This window comes from Halichoerus grypus, chromosome 10 (assembly GCF_964656455.1).
Source record: "Halichoerus grypus chromosome 10, mHalGry1.hap1.1, whole genome shotgun sequence".
NCBI lineage: Eukaryota > Metazoa > Chordata > Mammalia > Carnivora > Phocidae > Halichoerus > Halichoerus grypus.
This window is the reverse complement of record NC_135721.1, coordinates 30871721-30893852: the sequence shown is the minus strand read 5'-3', so window position 1 is coordinate 30893852 and position 22132 is coordinate 30871721. Positions and strand designations below refer to the sequence as shown.

The following is a 22132-nucleotide window of genomic DNA, read 5'->3' as shown; positions in this document are numbered from 1 at the left end:
GAACTACTAGCCCTTTCATGGATATGTACTTAAACACCCCTTTAAAAGTCCCAAGGCTTGCAGAGAGCAAGGTTGGACTTCAAAATACTAAACACTGATATGGACGCCAAAGAAGGTATTTGCGAGTCCACGCCTCCTTGACTATATTGTGTTGTCTCTGTCCCAGTGGAATCTGCAAAGCAACGTGACACCCTTTTCCAGTCACATTTGCCGCAGACTTTGCAGGGAGTCCACAGTGGGTCGGGGCAACCTGCGTCCTCCCTAGCTACAAGCAAGGCTAGCGCGGGTCAGGGAGAGGGGCAGGCCGGCACATGGGGTTCTGTATTTTGAACACTCCACGAGAAGGTGCGCCTGGCCAGGCAGAGGACGAAACAGGTCTGGGACTAGCGTGCAGGGTTCTGAATGTGAAGTGCAACTGTGAGGTGCCACGGCTTAAGCAGCAAGGCGGAGAACACCCCTAACTCTCTGTACGGGGGAGGTGTGGGGCAGGGTGGTGACGGTGTAGACAGGTCTGAGAGTCCGTCTTCTCTGCTGGCTCTTTGCCGTCATACATACGCATGCAGGACACGCCCTCGTGCCCTGGCACTGCAGAACGGGCGCTCCTGCTCGCCTCCGGGGGCACCTGCCCGACAAGCCTCCGACCGGGGCTCTCCCTCGTTGGCCTCCGCTCCCCCTCTGGCCAGCCCGCTTTCCCCTCCACGCTAGGGGAGCCCAGGCTGCTCCCTGGAGATCTAGGCCCGGGGCTGCCGGCGCTGTGGGTTTGGGTTCGGTTTTACTTTACCCTCCTTACTTCCAAATAGGTCTGCTTTTCGCTTTGGGACCTCTGTTGGGGGAAGAAGGTCCTGGGCGCGCCGCGGGCGGCTGCAGCCGCTGCGGCGGCGGCCGGGCCGTGCGGCTGCGCGGCGCGCTCGGCCTTGAGCGGCGCGCGGCCGCCGCTGCTGCTGCGCGTGCTGTAGAGGCGCGGGGCCACGCCCTCGGCGAGCGGCGCGCGCGGGAACTCCTTGAGCGAGCGGCTCAGCGGCTTGGCCTTGCCGTGCGCCTGCGCCGCCGCCTCCAGCTTGTAGGCGCCGCTGCTGCCCGCCGGCGACGTGGCGCTCTTGGGCAGCGGCTGCAGCGGGTGCTCGGGCCGCTCGGCCTCCATGGCGAAGCTGACGGGGCGCAGGAAGCAGATGTCCAGGCTGGACTCGGAAGAGGCGGGCGAGCAGTTCTCGAAGAGGGCCGGGGCCTGGTACGGCTCCTCGTCGTAGGGCGCGGGCAGCGCGAAGATCTCGCCGCCGTACTCGAACTCCTCGTAGCCCGCGGGCACGAAGCCGCGGGCGTCGGGCAGGAGCTCGGCTGGGGTGCGCAGGGAGCGCTCCACGTTGCCCAGCGGTTCGGCGGGCGAGGGCTCGAAGTCCATCTCGGGGATGGCCTGCAAGGGCCCGGCGAGCGCCTTCACGTCCTGCTCGGCCGCACAGAACTGCGCCGGCGCCAGGAGGCTCTCGGGCCTCTCGTGCTTTCTGCCCTCCATCTCCCACTCACTGGGCTTCCCAGGCTGCATGCTCTCCATCAGGCTTTGCTGTTGTTGGCTTTTCTTCACTGGGGGCATCAAATGTCTTTAAAGGGGAAACAGAAAACAAAAGAGGTGTGCTTATGGCTGGTTAGTGCAGGCCTCTCCCCGCAGCTCGAGGCCGGGAGCGACACGCGTCTGCCAGCTACCGCTTAGACACAGAACTGCCAGTTCCTCTCCTCTCCGCCCCCCAGGCGCCTACGTGTGTCACCTACCAAGCTCCACAGGCTTTTCCAGCTAAGGGAGTCCCCATGAGCCCTGGTCGCCCACGTGGGAGGGTGAAAATGCCATCTGTAAAGCAGATGACCGGAGTATCCGTCCGAGCAAGGAGGCTGCGCACAGAGATGGCTGGTCAGCCAAGGAGGGTCATCACTCGGCACGTGGAAGCTCTGACCCGCCCACCACGTGTCCAGAGCCCCAAGGTACCTCATTTTCTCTGCTCTCCTTTTTTTGCCCTAGCAGTATGATACAAAATAATGGAAAGAACTCTTGTCTGACTTACGGATCTTCACGCTTAAGAACAATTAAACTGCTGAACCTGGATGATGGTATATGGGGTTCACTGTACACTGTACACTTTACTTTTGTATATATTTGAAGTTTTCATAATAAAAAACTAAAAAATTTTGTGGCTATAGCGCATGCTCTATAAGGTCGTCTCAAACTTTCACCGACAAAAACAACCACCAAAATGAAAAGGCTCTCACTTTAAATAAGCCCAATTTCATGTTTAATCATGAGTAATGAATAATTTACATAGGATATTAGGGTAGCATACATATCAGATTGGATGGGATTTGCCAGTTCTGGTGGAAGGTAATTGCCAGGCAGATGTGCGTGCATGACTACACACTGACCCGACCTTTTATTTATAGTTTATTAATTCTACCACAAAAATGCATTAAAAGTGCAGATGTATTAAAAAGAAAAAACAGATGCAAATACTGAGTATCTTTCTCTGGTGATCTTAAGATGAAAATGAGGTCTCACACTCAAAGGTGAAAAGAAATGATAAAATGAAATATTGACCTAACTTGAATCATCTTTTCACTTGGAAAACAAATTTTTTACTGGCCATTTTCCCAACATAGAGTGCAATGGCAGCCATCTTTCTGGTCTGGCTATAATCTCTAGGGATTTTGTTTTTTGGGGCTCTATTTGTTGCACTTCAAAGAAGATAGCTTTATTGTTGTTATAAAACCTGAAGTGACCCACAAAGTAAACACTCTCTTCCTGCCTATCTCCCACTCTCCACCCAGGAAAGGTATTTTTTCTGTATGGAGTTCTCCCCTACAGGATTTGTGGGATTTTCTCTATAGGAAGAAAATCTTCCTGGGCTCTATTTATAGAAAGGTTAATGTCTCATAGGTCCAAAATGATTATGGAATCTCTCTCTCTTTCCATATTTGTACTTCTGTCTTTCAATGATACATGTTCAGTTTTAAGAGATGAAGGCAGAAAGAGGAAACAGTTTATTTTGCTTTACTGATCAGATACTCCTTACAATGATTGTAATTGGCATTTTAAAAATTGTAGTGATTAAAAATTGAAATAATCTCAGTTGCCTACCCGTTACTTCATTGTAATTTTAGAAAAGTAGCTAAAACTTCTAATTTTCCTTAAAATAATAAAACCCAAAGTAGAGATTATAGTCTAAGGAATTACTTTTGTGAGAATTGTATTTGACAGAGTGCTGGGTTTGGAATTTTGAGTTTTAGTTTCCCTTATCTTTCCAGAAATCCTGATTGCAAAAGTAGCTAATTTGACTTTATCCTTATCCTTCAGAGGTAAAGAGTTCCAAATATATATAAATGGCCTAATCCTTAATGTAAAAATCATCAAGAAGTTTGATGAATAAGAATCCAGCTTAATGTGCTAGAGGGTTGTGTGCAGAGACTTTAAAAGGCTGTCAAATACATCCACTGCACAGAACAGCTTTAAGAGAAGCTGTCATAAGTGAAGAAAAGAACTTACAAAATCCCTTTCTGAAGAAGCTTCAAGGGGAATTGGGAAGGGCTAAACAGCATTCTTTTTGCATCACCTCAGGCCTATTTCTCTTCTCAGAGTCTTAACTTCCATTCACCCCTGACTGGGATTCTCTTTCCCTCTACTACACCTTTTGGAGAACTTAAGTGTGTTCCCACCCTTCTGAGGAGCTATAAGATGCCTTCCTGTCTTCTTGTGGCCCTTTCTTCTACTCAGTCATTGTCTAAACCCAAAGAAACTTATGCTGTAGGTAGAGGGTAGTTATGTGTGATAAAATTGTTAGGAGTAGCCTTCAGCCTCTGGGCCTGCCCCTTTACATTAGCCTTCCTCTGGGATCTAACCATTGGGTCAGCTGCTTGCCTGCCGTATATAGGCCTGATGGAGCAAGAGGGAGGGAAGAGTCCTGTAGGTCATACTCCTATTCCAGGCTGTCCTGCTACCCCATGCAGATGACTTGGCACCCAAGGGCGTTGCCATATAACCTTTCCATAGCAACAAGTGCTTACGTGACAGCAGGGCCAGAACTGGGAGCAGAAGGGTAGGGTTGCAGTATCTCTTCTGAGTGGATCCCACTGTCACGGACAGCCTCGGGGCCTGCAGTAGGGGAAGCATCTTGTCCAGTATTTGCACACTGGGAAGCCAGCCCTTTGTACAGCTTTGCCATGGATGACCTATGAGAATGGAAGTAATAATTTTCAGGGTGTATAGTGGGAAATTGGCTCTGAACACACAGATTATGCCAAGAAAGATAAGGAGACAATATTTCTCAGCTGAAGCTCAGCTGCGAAGTTCTCTCTCCCTCTCTCCCTCCGTGGTCCTCTATAAACCAGGTTGTTTACATAACAGTGCAGGCTAGATGCTGGGCAAGAATAGGGATGCTGATTAATTTCCTGAGTTAAATTTGAGGGAAAAGGGTGGTATAGGAAGATGTCCTCCATTAGAGGAGCACTAGCTTGGGAGATGGCATCTTTTTCTGGTCTCAGACATCCACAGAAATGATTGTTTTCTTCATTGGGCTGGGATGAGGTTGAAGGAAATCCAGGTCATTAGGAAATTCTGTTATGGGTTGTTTCTGTTCCTTCTCAAGCCCAGATTCTCCCTAGTCAGCTCTTATTGTTTCTTTTTAGTGTGAAATTTGTTCAACCACCACCCTTATTTGTTTTGTTTTTATCCATAGCACTTACACCATCTATTTATTAACTGGCTGTCCAGCTCTAGAAAGTAAGCTCCACGTGGCAAAGATTTTTGGTTGTTTTGTTCATTGCAGTATACTCAGTACATAGATACATAGTAAGTGCTCAATAAATACTGTTGAGTTCATGAAAGAAACCACATTCTGGCCTTTAAACTGCACTTTTTTGACCTGGCAAGCTTAGGGAAACAACTATTTTCAAGGTGGTTAATAACACAAGGAAGGGGGCCTGCATAGGGATTAGAGTAAAACTGTTTTTATTTCTCTAAAGTAATTGTACCTACTACCTGATGGAAATTACTTTACCACCAGGTAATAGGTCCCTCCCTCCTGTAGCCAACCTGACCACCTCATTTCCCTCCTCTTCTCTGTTCTCTTCTACCCCCGTCAATGCATTTCAGCCACTTAACATACAATGAGGTCACTTTTGACAGGTATCCACATTGACTGTCTATATCCCTGTTCTCAGAAACCTTTGGTCAACCCTCTAGACGGCACCATTAGAAGCTTACTTCTTGAGCTTTTTCCGTTTCTGAATAAGCAAATCCTCATTGCATTGAAACAGCAGGGTGTAATGTGAGATAAATACTCGAAGGCGCTGAACACACACCAGAAGTAGGTAATAGTCAGGGTGTTCCTGCTCTGTGAACTTCAGGACATTCTGGATGGAGATAAAAAGGAGGCAGCATTGCATAATTAGAATGAAACTTTTGTCTCTTGTGCCCCTTGCCTCCATCTGTTGTGAGAGTTTGGTAGCCATTTAATCAGAACAACAATACTAATTGTAAGCTGAATGGTTAAACCTGCTGTTCTCTTTGTCCATCACACCAGGGGAGAATAATAGTCACCATTGCTCCTGTTTGAGTTGGATGTGAATGTTGGATAATTCCTTCTGAAAATTAGAAGGATCTACTCATTAGATCTCTGAGGTAATGGAATCATTGTAACAATTACTATCCATAAGCAATGCCTCATGACCTAAACGAGTCAGGCCAATGGTGAGAATGTCAGGGATCAAGGCAGGCTGGAAGGGGATGATGTTTATGATCAAGCCTGGCCTCGTAGTCCTTCCTATTATATTGCCTAATGTACAGTAGAGGAACATGCATGTTAGTTGGATATGGGAAAGCTAACATTTATTGAATCTCCCTATTGCCAAGTACTAATGCCTTTACAGATTTGTTTTCTTCTTATTTAATGTTTACCACAGCTAGGTTAGATAGGTGCAATTATTACCTCCATTTAACAAGTAAGGAAATCAAGGCACAGAGAAGTTAAGTAATCTTCATTAGGTAACACATCTAACAAGTAGCAGAGCCAGAATTTGAACTCAAGTCAGACAGTAGAATCATATTGCTTGCAAGACCTGGGTTTCAGTCCTAGATTTTTTTCACCTATGAGGTGTGTGAACTTGGGCAAGTTATTTAATTTCTTTGGCTCTCCATTTCCTTATCTAAGCAATGGTAATGATACCTATTTCATGGGATTATTGAAAGCATTAAATAAGATAATTATTGGGGCGCCTGGGTGGTTCAGTCAGTTAAGCATCTGACTCTTGATTTCGGCTCAGGTTATGATCTCAGGGTCCTGGGATCGAGCCCCATGTTGGGCACTGTGGGAAAAATGGTGTGCAGAAGTCAGCTCATCAACTTCCTCATGCTTTCTCTATGACATACAACATGAGCAATATATGGTAGGCCCTTGAACTCAAGCCAAAAGAAAGTAGTCAGGAGAGCAGTTAAGTGCACAGGTTACATAGATACTTCTTAGATGCCAGTGGGTGGGGTAAGGGTTTGGGGGTACATTTAGATGGCTGTAGAACAAGGTTGAAGGGACTGAATAAGTACTCAGAATCTACCAGAAGCTGCTATAGAAAGATCCTGGGTCAGCAGAGGTGGGGATTGCTGGTAAATGAAGATAGAACTTCAAAGGCAGACGTCATGAGCCAAAAATTTTTAGAGATTGAGATTTCATACCACAAAGTAGGAATGGCGTAATCAGCAATCTAAATCATTTCATTACTCCTTAGAAATACCACTGGTTCTTCCTTGACCCTTTACCGTGTTTCTCAGTCACAAGCCACAAATAGCAGTTTAGCTTGAAAATCAGTTTGGTGGCTTCCCAGCCACGCCTACCTGCAGATGTATCAGATATTCAGGGATGCGCTGGACTATGTGAAAAAACAGTGTGTAGATGTCAGATTTAATCTCTTCATCACCCTGAATGAAAGAAAGGTAGAGTCACTCTTCAGTGTCCCTCCAACTCTGGCTGCAGAACCCCAAAGTCAGTCCTACCAGAGCAGGGAGGGTTTTTTTTATTCCCAAGGCATTTTCTTTCTCTAGAGTGTCATGATCCTTCATTGGATCCTTCACTGGATCCTTCATTGGGGTGACATGCTCAAGGAGACAATTCTTCTGTAGCGGGAAGCATATCATACACTTCTTTAGAATCCACCCAACTTTCCAGACTACCCCCTACTCCCCCCCCCTACTCTTTTTAGCACAGTGCTGGACAGAAGTGGGTACTCAATAAATTATATTTGAGTTGAATGAATTCATTAAGATTCTCTTGGAAGTACTCATTACTGTGGCTTACTGGTAGGCACCAAGGGTGGATTGGAGCCTCATGAGGGTGGAGAAAGTGTGTAACTAGGAACTGGTCAGCTGGGCTGGCAGAGGAAACATGTTGGATTTTCTCCATGTCCCTTTCCTTCCCTTCTTTTCCATTCCATTCCATCCTCTCCACTCCCACTCCATTCCTCCCCTCCCTTCCTCTTCCTTTCCTTTCCCTTCCCTTCCCTTTCTTAAATATTTGCTGAGTGCTAACATATGGTAGGCATTATACTTGTAGGGTTGGGAGTAGTGGGTGGGGGTTGAAGTAAGACATTAATAAGAAAGAGACCCTCACCTCCTGTGAAACTTGATTAATTCTTAACTCTAGGCTTCTGATAGGGTTTCTTCCTACTGACCTAAAATAACTAGAATTGTTAGATATTTATATGGGCTTATTGAGCACCTAATATAACATTGCAGTAGCAATACTTAAAGCTACATGGTTAGAACCACTTTATGATCTTATAAACTGACAGACACAGGATGAGTTTAATATTCAGATTCAAATTGTCTGAGCCTGGGGGGAAAAAACCCTCATACAGCACACAAGCTGTAGCCTGAGGATCTCTGCTTAGAACACCTGTTTACTTTGTGCAGACTTCCAATGGAATAGAAAAGAGAGTCAGTAAAGTAGGGCAAGGACCAAAGCACAGGCACTCATCCTCAGGTGGGCTCCTTTAACCCCAAGTAGGAGTGTCAGTGGCTCTCCTCGAGCCATTCCCCAGCCTGGAAGACAAGCTGAGTGCATTGTATTCCCCGAGGTGGATGAGCAAGGACCTATAGATACACATGTAACCAAAGGGCAGTGCACACACATAGAGTTACCTTACCTCCTTCAGAACAACAACATGAACCAAGGAGATACATTCAGGCAGGTCCCTTAGGTAGGCAACGTAATAATCCAAGAAATTATTCTTGAAAACAAACACAAAAATGCATGGTAAGTACCTGGAAACAGGAATAACAGCTAATATTTTTATAGAGTCATGTATATCAAAAAGGAGTACTTTGCAGAGATTATCTTAATCATTTATGTAATGTGTTCATTACTATGTTTTTTTTATTTTTTAATTCATTTTTTAAATCTTTTTGGTTTTAAGGTAAATATCCCTATGGACTTGGGAACCAAAACTCAATAGTCCTGTTTCAATGAGAGAAAGTGAAAAACCAACACAGCAGAGAGGGGTCACGTATGTTGAAAAAGTATTTTTAAACTGTTAAATGATTAAAATGCCTATTTTGTTTTTAAGTTACTTTTCATTTGTCATCTCCATCCAATAAGGAACTTCGTCCAACCCATCTTCTAGTGTCTAGACCAGTGATTCTCAGCTTTTTCCACTAATTGTGTATTTCCACCCATTGCTTATTCATCTATGCAATATGCTTTTAGGAAAACAATTCTCAGCTTCCAAAGTTATATTCCCATGGATACAACAATTCTCAGCCCAAGAAAGCATACTGAATACAAATGAGTAAAAATGGTATTAGAGGGATTGCATTACACCCATATAAGTAAATAATCTGTAAACTTAGTTTACTACATCATTGATATACAGAGTTTGACTGCAGGCTGACTCTGGCTTGCAGACCAATTTTAATTAGCCCAAACAATATTTTTAAAATAAATTTTCACATAAAATTCTGGATTGCCAGTGTCTCGTAAAATACCAGAAGATCTGGCAACTCTAGTCCCTTCTTCCTGAATAATAATAGGACAATATTTCCTGTAGACAAGCATATGTGCTCCCCTTAAGTTCACCTCCCAACAGCCAATATTGTATCACATTCCGCTTACTTCCACTCATTTATATCACCGTCTGGCCCTGTAGGCATTTGGGTTTACAACCTCTGGCCTGGGTCATATTTTCTTTGCAGAACATTACAGAGATACAGATATTTATACACAAGTGCACACACACATTTACATGCATATTCAATGAGGCAGTTAAACATAGTACAGTGGGAAGCGATGGGCTGGACGTTAGGAGACTTGGGTCACAGATCCACAACTACCTAGCTAGCCGAGTGATTTCAGCAAAGTCTTTTAATGTCTCTGAACTTTATTTCATTATCTGTAGAGTGAGGAGGTTAGGCTAGATCTCAGCAGTTTTCCTAACTCTGAAACTCACCGATTTGAAGTTCTCCATTCAGAGAAGTAGACAAGAGAGACACAGATGCATGTAATTCTAGTTTATAAAGGATTTTTTAAAAACTTACCTCATCATTTGTTAACTTAAGGAATAAATCTCCAAGAACTCCTTGGCGTGGCCACTTCAGGACCCTTTCCTGCAGAGCATGAAGCAAATCGAGGTGCTGCTGGACAAGGTACCGTAAAGAGCCAGGGAAGAGGCTTGAAACAGAATAGAGATAGGATCACACAAACCAGGTGTACAGAGGAAAGACCCTATAAGAACATATGAAGGAGGTTCCATTTTCCCAGTCATTCAAAATATTCTGAGTCACAGCTCTGCATTCAGGAATTTTTTTTTTTTGAGTTTGATATTGTAGACCTAATAGCAAATATCCTCAAGATGTAAAAAGACCCCTTTAGGGGTGCCTGGGTGGCTCAGTCGGTTAAGCTTCAGACTCTTGATTTTGGCTCAGGTCATGATCTCAGGTTTCTGGGATGGAGCCCCATGTTGGGCTCCGCGCTCAGCAGGGGAGTCTGCTTGAAGATTCTCTCCCTCTGCCCCTCCTCCGACTCATGCACTCTTTCTCTCTCTCTCTTTCACACTCTCTTTCTCTCTCTCAAATAAATAAATCTTTTAAAAAATTAAATAAAATAAAAAGACCCCTTTACCAATGACTCCTACACATGTGTATTACACTAACAAAGAGCACATCACTTGAATGGCTTCTTTTTTTTTTAAGTTTATTTATTTTTCTTAGTAATCTCTACACCCAACGTGGGGCTCAAACTCACAAACCTGAGATCAAGAATCACACACTCTTCCAATGAGCCAGCCAGAATGGCCTTTTTAAAGCCAAACTGTTACTGTCTCATTTATGTGTTCTAAGGGAACTCTTTTCCAAAATTTTAAAGTTATTCCCACTTGATATGCAAAAGAGACTACTCTAATTAGTGCTGTAGATGACAGCACGAAGGTGGCACTTGATCATTCTTAGTTACTGAGTAAGAGACTCCGATTGAGGTAAAAAGGAAAACTTGTTTAAAGCTGGCACCTAAATGCTCAGGAGATGGGCATATGAAAGTGCTCCTTTCCCTTCATTTTCCAAGAGGACTACTGGGCAAGGATACAGTCTTGCCTGGGGAGGCTGCGGACCAGGCCTGGCCTGCTACTCCCTGGAGCGTCACAGAGCCCCTTCCTCCTTTCACACCCGTCTCCCTCATTCCTCAGTGTGCCTCGGTTTGTTTGTTTGTTTGTTTTTTCCTAGAGGAAATGAAGGGAGGAAGAGAGGTGTCAGAGAAGGATGTGGTGGAGAGGAGAGAGAGAGAGAGAGAATCACGGGCAGAGGAAGGGGGTGCATGGAGAAGGGTGGGGCAACCAGGGGCCTATAGGAATGAGGATGGAAGCCAGAATGAAGTAGAGTTTTGCTGGGCTACAGCAAGGACTCGAGCTCTAACTTGGTGACTTATGGGAATTGATACTAGGTTCCCTTGGGCTTTCAAGACCACAAGTTTAATGAAGATGGAAGTGTCACTGAGAGCTGAATTACTTGGATATTCATTCCCCCAGGGTCCAACAAGAATGAATCAGTGGACAATTGGGGTGCTTTGCCAACCCTGAACAAGCAGACCTTTGTTGAGTTCAGTAGGAAGAACCCCGGTTTGGTAAGAAGTTTTTTCAACCTCCCCTCCAAAAAAATAAATAAAATTAAAAAAAAAAAAAAGCTTCTTCAACCCATCTGCAAGTAAAGCAGACTCCCCTGAGGCTATAGCTCAGAGAAGACGCAGATAACAGAGCGAGTATCCAGCCCCTGTGAGAAGACACGAGGATTCCTTCACTCCGGACTTCTGCCCCTCCCCTTCCTGTGCCACTAGTCTCCGAATTTGTGAAGCCAGCTGGTCCATAAGCACAAGTGGAGGGACTTCCCGATCTAAGCCCTTATGGCTGGCACAGTGGGCTCAGAAGATCTAAGTAATCCCTGTCCAGATCAGAGGGAATTTGGAGGGGTGGCTAGGAGACAGGCTGACTGTGGAGGAGACCATCAAGCTGATGGAGAAAAGCACAACTGATTGAACTGAAAGAGTAAAACACTATGCCCGTGAAAGGTCTAGATGTGAAAGATTTCTCCCCACCCAAGGCTATCATGACTTTGGGTAATATTCCTGGTGTGACACTGAAAGATGTGAGGGCACCATGCCATGGTGAGTTCTGACTTTGAGATGGGTTGTCCATATAGGTTATGTAATATCTCTTGGATGATCTCTTTTCTTTTTCTCTTTCTTTACCCTTCTCCTGGCCTTGCCTGGCCTCACCTGGCCTGACCTTCTTTCTCTTTCTTTAGAGAAAGCTGCCTTCTGCTACATGGTGACCAGTGTCCTTGCAGAATTGGAGAGCTGGTAACTTGGTTGGAGTCCAGGTACCCCCTGGACTGTCCACTGGGGTAATAGTTTGAGATTTCAGGGTGAGGGTCACAAAAGGTTAATGCTCCCATCAAGTATCATGGAAACATAAAAGTTCCACAAAGAGCAATGGCCTGCCAGTGGGTTCTGTACCAAATATTGAAGAAAATTTTATTTAAAAAAGATATTATTTGAAATCAGAGAGGAATGTGGAGGAGGTAAGCCAGGAGATGGAGAGGAGAGGGAGAAAGAAGCAAGCAGGACAGACACACACGTAACCTGTTTCACTTTTTGCCTAGAGCCACACCCGACTCCCAGAAGCAACTTTTTCATGAAGATGAAAGTATTAAGTATTCATCTTCCTATCTATTCCTTACTAGGGGTGAAATTATAGCAACTACATGAGTAGTTTATTCTTTTTAAAATCTTCAAAGTTATTTCAACTCCCACAATACAGTACTTAAACAACAAGGGCACTAAACTAAAAGCCATCAAGGAAAACCCAGTTAGAGTTTCAAATTAATAACTTAGCTCTTGCCGGTCTAATTTTAGGCCAGACTATCTCCTGAGCTTCAGCAGCAGGACGCAACCAAATTTCAGGGGTGCCGATGACGAAGCATATGCCACCTGGTGGTGATCCGTAGCACACAGCATTTTTGGTGGATGCGGAGTAGGCTGACTGGCAATCCTGTCGGGCTGACGTTGTCCCTCCCCGCAAGTATCCCGACAGACAGGACTGTTTGATCCTGAGCTTGGAACTCTATCTAGGTGAATCAGACCAGAGAAAGCCAAGAACTGCAACTCCTGTGATCCTCCAACAGATGAACAGCCGCCCACAAGCTCCTCTCAGACCTCAGCAGGCCGCTCGTGCCTCTGCAGTTTCCAGCCCTTTCATTCAGCCAGGCGCAGGGCTGGCTTGAAACATGCTAAGGAGGCTCTTGAGGGCTTTACTTTTCTCCAGGGAAAAACTAAAGTTTTATTGTAGAGGTTTGAGAAGATGTGGCAACCTCAGTGTTGAGTGTCCAGTTGTAGTTCCGGTGGGTTTTATTTTCACCCCCAGGTTACTTTGCAGCAGGGGTGGAAAGTGCTGGAGGCTTGCAATGTATGATGGGAAAGATGGGACATGTTACTAACTTATTTTCATCTTTGCATGGGGAAAATGCCAGTAGAGAAAAGGAATAATCTCGTTCTGTTGTGTATTTCGTTCAGTGGGCCTATTTAAAACCCACGGAGGCTTCAGAAAAGCTTAGAAAAGGGGCACCTGGGTGGCTCAGTCAGTTAAGCGTTTGCCTTCGGCTCAGGTCATGATCCCAGGGTCCCGGGATCGAGCCCCGCATGGGGCTCCCTGCTCAGCGGGAAACCTGCTTCTCCCTCTCCCTCTGCTGTTCTCCCTGCTTGTGTGCTCTCTCTCTCTCTGTGTCATATAAATAAATAAAATCCTTAAAAAAGAAAAGTTTGGGAAAAAAGAAGAAATGTAGTGAGTGAAGGAGGATAATGGAAATCTAAGCCTAGGGTGGAAAAATGGCAACACTGCAAAGCTCAGAACTCAAGTCTTTATATTAGTCCTAAGAGTACTGACTTAAAGCTTTTCTCATCTCCATCCATGAAAAGAAAAAAGGTTAGCTTAGTAAATAACTAACATGAATAGCATTATCGCGGATATGAGAAATAACTGGTTTCTAACTTTCATGGGGGATTGTGTGATAGTTTTAAATTTTTTTAAATCTTGGGATTTGGGGACGATCGGTCCTTCCTCAGTCATGAGTCATGGGAGAACATCCTGGACAAGCAGGAAGTGACGGCAAGTAGAAGAGAGCTTCAGTAAGCCGAGGACATTTCCAGCATCCCTGCCTGACACATCAGTTGAGATCTGAAGTAAGAACGTAAGGGCTGTTAAGAGGGAAGCCTACGCTGTAAAATAGGAACAGACAGAAGGTCTGCTTCTGGCTGAGAAACCCGACATATTGCTGTTAGTCAGATGATGTCTTTGAAACGACAAGGTCCTCAGAGAAGTGGTGTGATGTGGAAAGGTCACAAGGACAGGGGCAGACAAGCCTGGATCCGGATCCTGGCACTAACTGACTGTGTGGTTTTAAAGCCCTCTGGGCCTTAGTTTCTTCAGCTATACGGTAAGCTTCATAGGGTTCTTGTGAAGATTTCATGAATTTACCAATGAAGTGCCTGGTTACCGTGTTCCAGAGTAAACAGTTCTCTCTCTCTCTCTCCTTGCCCCATCCCCAAATTTTCAGAGACGACGAGGAAATGCTGCTGGCTTAGAATCTCGCATGTGGAAGCAATACTACACCAAAAGGTAGGCTTGCCTTTAGATTTGATTAATGCAAATGGAGCAGGTCTCTGGCAAGATAGCTGGAGGCCAGAGAGGCATCTCAGAGGCTGAAGGGGCAATGGGGGAGGGTGGGACGAGTCGGATTCCAGATGGGGAAGGAACGACCAGCGAGAATCTGGGTGGCCCCTGAGAGAGGCCTCTAGGGGTGAGAGATTTAGCCCTGTCACTTCACCCTTTCTGTTCCTTGTTGTTTTCTATACTTTGCTTACCTCAACTTTGCAGTAAAATGATTCTTGAAAATAGTCAAGCCACTTCCGAGTCTGTCAGGGAATATTCCCTCACCTCAGCCATGAGATAGGGGGAGCACCGTGTTCTGGTGACTAGGTATTTTGCCAGCAGCCGCAAAGCCAAGTAAAATGGGGCAGGGCGGGGGGGGGGGGGGAGGTAGAGAGCAGGAAAATACAATCAGGGGCTTCCTGAGATAGATTCATGATAGATTTATGGACCACCAGTGTCTATTACCTGATAGACTATTTAAACTATCAATGCTACATTTATCTGTAATAGTCATAATCCAGACTTTCCATTCTTCTCGATTGGCCTTTTCCTCAACTAATCTGGATTATTACGTCTTCATGAGGTTAGTCCTTTCCACCAAATCAGAGTTTCCTCCTTCCTGCTTTTCTTAATGGAGAAGAAGCAGAGAAGATATAAAGATGGTGAACAGAAGCAATCCGGAGTGTTGTAATCTTGGAGCTAGCATGCTGTTATAATATACTGCAGACCCTGTGGAAGCACCAACACACACACACACACACACACACACACCACTTGCACACTGTCTAGTACTATGGGATCACCAGGACAAATAAGAAAGGTCCAAGTCCAGAGTTAATCAGCCCCATACCATTTATCTAATGGCCGCTTAATGCTTCAGACCTCCATTGCATCCATTCCCTCCTATGTCCATGAGACCTGTGATCCCAGGAGGACGTGCAGATGGCAGCAGAGAGCAATGTCTCCCTCACCGTAGCATTAACTCCCCCTTTATGTTCTTTACAGACATGCCAGGGACACTGAAGTTCTCAGGGACTATCTTCATTTTGTTATCTGTGGTAAGTCTAAATCTGAGACTTGCCAGGCGTTACCCGCTGTCACGGCCTACACTCTCTCCAAAGACTATTTCTGGAACTCGTCAGAGGTCGCAGAATTCCCCAACTGGAAACAATAAACGACTTACCTTAAATTTTAATCAATCTGAAAAGCAAAGGCAATGAACACATGGATACCTTCTCTCTTTGGAATTCCTCTTTCCATCTGACCCTTGGAATGTTGCCTTGATCTTCAGGATCAGAGAGATGTTAATGACATATTTTCTCTCTGACTCAAGCAGTTCTAGAGCCACGGTCTGTCTTTTAGCTTTAAAAAACAAATCAAAGAGGGAATTTTCGTCAACCATTCCTTCCCAAAACTCGATTAAATGATAGAAAGCAATAAAAAGACATTGAAAGCAATAAAAAGGGACATTGGCAAGTTTTCGGAGGATGGAAAACAGAATGGAAGCATGGTAATTAATTCAGCAGAGTAAGGACGCAAAACCTTGGTGTTCTCATCCGCACATGGAAAATCTGCTGAGAAGCAGAAAGGCTCAAGGAGTGCAGGCACCGGGCACCACAGAAAGTACAAATAAGGAGCAATGCTGAAAACAGGAGCCTTAGTCTATATATAGTGCTTTTGAACTTCCAGGCTCCTCCCCCCATGCCAGATGGCTTCCTCATTCCCCACCCCCACCCATGGGAAAATGGGAAAAATTAAACTAGAGGGGCCCATATCTCTGGGGTCTGGACTAAAGACAGAGGGAAGGATTGAGATTCCAACATGAAAACAAGGGGACTCAGAGAAGGCTTGCATACTGAATGGGGAGACTCCCCTCAGCCCCTCCCCCTGCAGGTCTTTCCACAGTGCCAGTAGCCAGACTAATACTCTCCAGGCAGGAGACTGGAGGATCTTCCACTGAAGAAACTGAACTACCCAAGGGAAAAAGACCTACAGACACTGACATAAAGAGGTCAGCTACTAAAAAGTTAATTTGCCACCTGATTAGCCTATAGTGAAGTCCATTTACTGATAAGCTTGGCCAACATAGAATCATGGTTTCTTTTTATTTAGGGCCTCTCTCTTATATATATATATATATATATATATATATATATATATATATATATATATATCAGCTAAGGATCCTCAGACATTTGAATCAACCTGACATCATAAAATAAAGAGAAGAAAAAGGTATATACACATTTTGAATAAACAGAGACAATGCAGGGGTTGTAATGTACAGCATGGTTAATAATATTATTTTGCATAATTGAAAGTTGCTAAAAGAGTAGACATAAAAGTTCTCCTCAAAGAAAAAAAATTGTAGCTATGTATGGTGATGTTAACTAGACTTATTGTGGTGATCATTTCACAATATATACAAATATCAAATCATTATGTTGTACATCTGAAACTAATATAACATTATGTGTCAATTTTACATTAATAAAAAAAAGACAATGCAGAAACAAAACTTTTTAAAAAATCCTATAATTAAGGGGCTCCTGGGTGGCTCAATTGGTGAAGCACTGACTTTTTTTTTTTTAATACTTTATGTATTTATTTGACACAGAGAGAGAGAGCACAAGCAGGGAGAGTGGCAGGCAGAAGGAGAGGGAGAAGCAGGCTCCCCATTGAGCAAGGAGCCCAATGTGGGGCTCCATCCCAGGGATCATGACCTGAGCCGAAGGCAGACGCTTAACCGACTGAGCCACCCAGGCATCCCGGTGAAGCACTGATTCTGGATTTCAGGTCAGGTCATGATCTGGTCCTGGGATAGAGCCCTGCATTGGGCTCCCTGCTCAGCAGGGAGTCTGCTTAAGGACTTTTTCTCTCGGGGCACCTGGGTGGCTCAGTCGTTAAGCGTCTGACTCTTTCTCTCTCCAGGTCTTTCCACAGGCTGTCCAGTTGCTCACACATTCTCTCTCTATATAAAAAATAAATAAGTAAATCTTTTTTAAAAATTCTATGATTAATATCCTCAAAGATATATGAGAAAAACATTCTGCCCATTTAATAGTTACAGGATGCTATTTTTTTTTTTTAAGAAAAGAGAACATTTCAAAAAGAAAAAAAAGAAGAAGAAAAAGAAGGAGAAGGAGGAGGAATTTTTGGCATTTTTTCAAAGATAAAAGGGTGGCAGATAAAGTCAGGGAGATCTCCTGCCTTCTTCCCCACTCCCCCCACAAAACAAGAAAGAGACATTTTGAAGAAAAAGAGACTAGGAAATGATGGTAGTGGAGATCAATCCAGGAGACCCAATATCAAATTAGTAGAAATTTCAGAGAAAAGAAAGAAAATGGATGAGAGGATATTATCAAATTAATAATAGAAAAAAAAATACCAGGAGACACATTTCTAGAGGAAAGGGCCCACTGTGCTCAGCATAATTAATGAAGAAGACTCTCACAACACTGTGACACATTAGCACACCAAAGGTAAAGAGAAGATCCTAAAAGTTACCAGAGAGAACAATCAGGTAACATACAAAGGACTGGGGATCAGAATGGTATTGGACTTTCCAAAAGTAACATTAGAAACTAGAGGACAATGAAACAATTGCTTCAAAATGATGAGGAAAATTATTTTGTATTCACCTAAATTATCACCAAAGCACATGGAAGCTACTGGACGATGGGTTCCATCAAACAAGGAGTAAACCAAGAAACCAACAGGCACACAAGATAAAAACAAACAAAAGGGAATCTAATGTAGGGGAACTAAGAAAGGAATTCCTAAGAAGAGTGGGAAGTCCCAGGATAGCAGCGGTGCAATGGGCCAGAATGGAGTAGGATGACAGAGGACTCTAGGGCAAAGGCTTTGGCAGGTGGAGAGGGGAGAAGAAGAAGCATGTAAATGAGAGATTTTCCATTACATTGCTAAGAAAAATTGAAGAAGACCTATATAAAGGGAGACATAAACCATGTTCTTTGATTGGAACACTAAATACTGCCAAGTTGTAAATTCTATGCTAATTGGAATAAAAAGAATAAAAAGAATACAGAGTCTAGAATTAGAACCACCCATATGTGAATCACCTGACGTTCTTTGCACAATTCAATATGGAAAGAAAGATATTTTCGATAAATGGTGCTGAAGCAACTGGACAGCCGTATGGGAAAAAAATGAACCTAGACTCCTTCCTCACACCATACATCAAAATCTATTCAAGGTAAGTAATAGATTGGAGCTCCTGGCTGACTCAGTCTGTAGAGCATGCAACTCTAGATCTTGGGGTCATGAGTTGGAGCCCCACATTGGGCATAGAGTTTACTTAAAAAAATCTTAAAAAAAAGATAAGTAATAGATCTAAATGTGAAAGCTAAAGCTATAAAGATTTTAGAAGAAAACATACTAGAGTATCTCCACAACTTTGGGATAGGCAAAGATCTCTTGGAAGGACTCATAAGTCACAATCTATATAAAAAGTTTAAAATTGATTAACTTCACCAAAATTAAGAACATCTATTCATCAAAAGACTATTAAGAATATGAAAAGGCAAGCCACATACTGGAATAAAATATTCTCCACACATATATCTAATAACTCATATCCAAAATATATTAAATTCTACTAATTGATAATAAGATAATGCACTTTAAAAGTTGGACAAAGGACTTAAACAGGCACTTCATAATAGAAGATGTACAAATAACTAATAAGCACATGAAAAGATGCTCAACATCATTAGTCATCAGGCAAGTGCAAATTAAAACTATAATACCAGTACACCCATGAGAATGGCTAAAATTAAAAAGACTAACCATACTAAATATTGGGAAGGATTGAAGCAACCAGAACTCGCAGACATTACTGGATGGAGTATAAAACATCCCAATCACTTTGGAAAACTGTTTGATGTTTTCTTTCAAAGTTTAGCATAATCCTCTCCCCTAATCTAGAGATATTACTCCTACGTGTACATCCAAGAGTAATGAGGGCAGACATCCAAAAAAGACTCATTCAAGAATATTCATATCAGTTTTGCTTATAAAAGCCCTAAACTGGTAACAAGCCAAATGTCCATCAACAGGAGAACAGATAAGCAAATTGTGGTAAATTTATTCAATGACTGAAAAAAGGAGTGAACTACTGAATGAATTACACACAGCACATTATATTGAGAGAAAGAAGCCTGACTCAAAAGAGTACACATTGTATTATTCCCTCTGTATGAAGTTCGGGAACAGAGGAAACTAATTTACAGTGACAGAAGTCAGAATAGTGGTTCTTCAGGTGGTCAGGTGCATGAGAGGACTCTCTGGGGTAACAGAAATATCGTATATCTTGATGCAGGTAATGATCACAAGGGACTATACATACATAAAAAGTCAATGAGCTTAAACTTAAGCTTTGTTAACTTTGCTGTACGTAAATTATCCCCCAGTAAAGTACTGATTAAAAAAAACAAAACAAAACAGCAGCATAAACTTGTTTTAAAACATGGAAGCAAGTACCACAAGAAACTGTGCCAACAATTTAAAGTGGTTGCTCTTTTCTTCATAATAAACCTTTTAGTACTATTTAATTTTTCATGTGTTTGATAGTAAAAATTAATTTTTAAAAACTGCCTTCCACAAAGTGGTTGGAGGGAAATGCCGTTATGCGACATATAGTAAGTGTGGAATAGCAATTTGTGACACAAGGAGAGGAAGGAAGGGAAAAAGGAGGGAAGGAGGAAGGAGGGAGGGAGGACGGACCCTGTTGCAGTGTTTGATATCTTGGTGGCAGACTACTGATCCAAGACGCACATTTTTTTGAAGATTTCGCATCACTAACTACATAGTTCACAAAATGCTGCCCTCTTCCCCACCAACTTTATCGCTTTTTTTCCCCCAAAGCACTGCATTACTAAATGTCATGGATACCCAGAATTGAGGTGCTGGTCCCAAGCTGGCCATGTGACCTCAGGAGAGTCCCCTCATCTCTATAGGCTTTAGCCTTCATCAGAAAAGGAAACCAGAGAGCAGGTGGTCTCATATGTCCCCTGAACCTATATTGCAAGGATTCTAGCCTGTAGGTTTCCTGTTCTTCAAAATTTCAGCCTGTATTTTCCCTTGGGACTTACCAGCTAAAGAGGTTTCACATAAAACATTTTCCAGGGAGCTGTGTCTGCCCTGGCCAGCGTCCTTGAGTTTATCTGGGTGGTCTTTCGTGACATACTCCTCGCCCCATTCTTTACCATCCTTAGGCTGCCTCCACACACCAGATGAGAGATGGCTCTTGGGCTGGATATCAGCCGAGAGGCAAGACTTAAGGTTTTCTTCTGCTTCTGGAGTTGTTGGGTTCATTCCTGAAAAATAACACCTGCCGTCAAGATTTGACTTTTTCAAAAAAAATTATATTTGTTATTAACTCTGAAATATTATGCCCCTGTTTGGGTACAAACTGTCCCTCGAGGATTAAATAAATCAACTGAAGATTAAAAGTTTCTACACTTGCAAAGGATCACCTCTGTTTCTGGCCTATACATCCTCTACTCTTTGTATGTAGTCGCTACTAAATAAGGTGTTTTAAAAAAATAAATTTATAAAATAATATAATTAATTTGTAGTAAGTATGCATTGACTCCCTGTATCTCCTTCCTTTTAGGCAAGCACACCAGTGGAAAAAAAACAGAGGAAGAAAGATGCCAAAACAATGTTTTCTTTTGGAATTTGTTTTCCTTGGCCGCAATAATGGTAAGTTGCAAAAAGGAGGAAGGAATGGAGGGAAGGGAAGATGAAATAATTTAAAAAATACTGGTGGGTTGTCTATTAAGTAAATAACTTTTAAATTAAATAAACTATAAACTGTGTCCATAGAAAACTTATGCTACGTATACCTGTGAGTTTCTCAGCAAATATTATTTCAGTAATTGACATGAGCCAGAAAGAACCAATTGATGTGAGCCAGAAAGAACCAAGAATACTGGCTTTGTCTTAAACATCTCCACCCCTTCCCTTCTCTCTCCTTGGTTTAACTGAGTCACTGACTTACTCTATTACACATCTTGGGGTCTTAGTAACCACAGTGCTTTACCTTGCCTGAGTTCTTTCAAGCCTGGTTTGGGACTGAGGGCCTAGAAGCAGGGAAGGTGGAAGCAGGGAAAATGTAGAGTTGCTAGAAGAGAAGAGAACTAAACACAGAGCTACTTACCAGGACCCATCATTCCCTTCACATTACTGTCTGCTACATGCATGGATCTGGATTCTTGGGCTAGAGAAAGGAAAGCTTTCAGTCAGTATTCACTCCACTAACAGGGGCTGACACCTTCTATGAGCCAGACACTGGGGACAGACTCACTGTTGACAGCTTACTGAGGGAGACAGAAGAGCCAAAAATAAAATAAAATTTCAATATAGTGGCAAGCGCTATTTTCCCATTTGTAAGAATATATAATAAGTGGTGCTTACCTCCTAGACTACCACAAGAATTAAATCAGTTAATATGTGTAAACTATACACAATAAGAGCTAAATTATTGTCTGACTATGATGGTGAGGGTGAGAGGAGCCAGAATGATGCTGTTCAAATGTAAGTCAGACCCTGTCACTCCTCCGCTCAGCCCTCCAATGGCTTCCCAGGTCAGCGTAAAAGCCAAAGGCTTTATAATGACCATAAAGCCGTAAAATATCTGCCCCCTCCCGCCCCTCCTGTTTCCTTCTTTTCTGAAAACTTCGTCTCCTGTTGTCCCTCTTGTTCCCTCTGCTTTAGCCCCCCTGCTCCCGCTCCAACTTGAATGAACATTCAATGATGTTCCCGCTAGGACCTTGGCATGGGCTGTTCCTTTCTTCCCTTCCGAATGCATAAGCTCACATCCTCACTTCCTTCAGGTTTTACCTGGCACCCTCTCTAAAATTACACCTGTGTTTCCTTATTTTTCTCCCTATCACTA

At 43.3% G+C, this 22132-nt stretch overlaps 1 protein-coding gene across 1 annotated transcript in view; it reads right to left on the bottom strand.

Annotated features, from left to right (window-relative positions):
- ARHGEF33 (Rho guanine nucleotide exchange factor 33) overlaps positions 1–22132 on the bottom strand; it is a 49260-nt gene that overhangs the window by 20007 nt on the left and 7121 nt on the right. Inside the window, exons 6-14 of the mRNA XM_078057423.1 lie at positions 21395–21454; positions 20325–20549; positions 15444–15573; positions 9557–9689; positions 8170–8253; positions 6863–6946; positions 5240–5388; positions 4042–4206; positions 782–1595 (exon numbers count right to left, since the gene is read on the bottom strand). Coding sequence (XP_077913549.1) covers positions 782–1595; positions 4042–4206; positions 5240–5388; positions 6863–6946; positions 8170–8253; positions 9557–9689; positions 15444–15573; positions 20325–20549; positions 21395–21454 — 1844 coding nt within the window. The remainder of the gene's footprint in view (positions 1–781; positions 1596–4041; positions 4207–5239; positions 5389–6862; positions 6947–8169; positions 8254–9556; positions 9690–15443; positions 15574–20324; positions 20550–21394; positions 21455–22132) is intronic.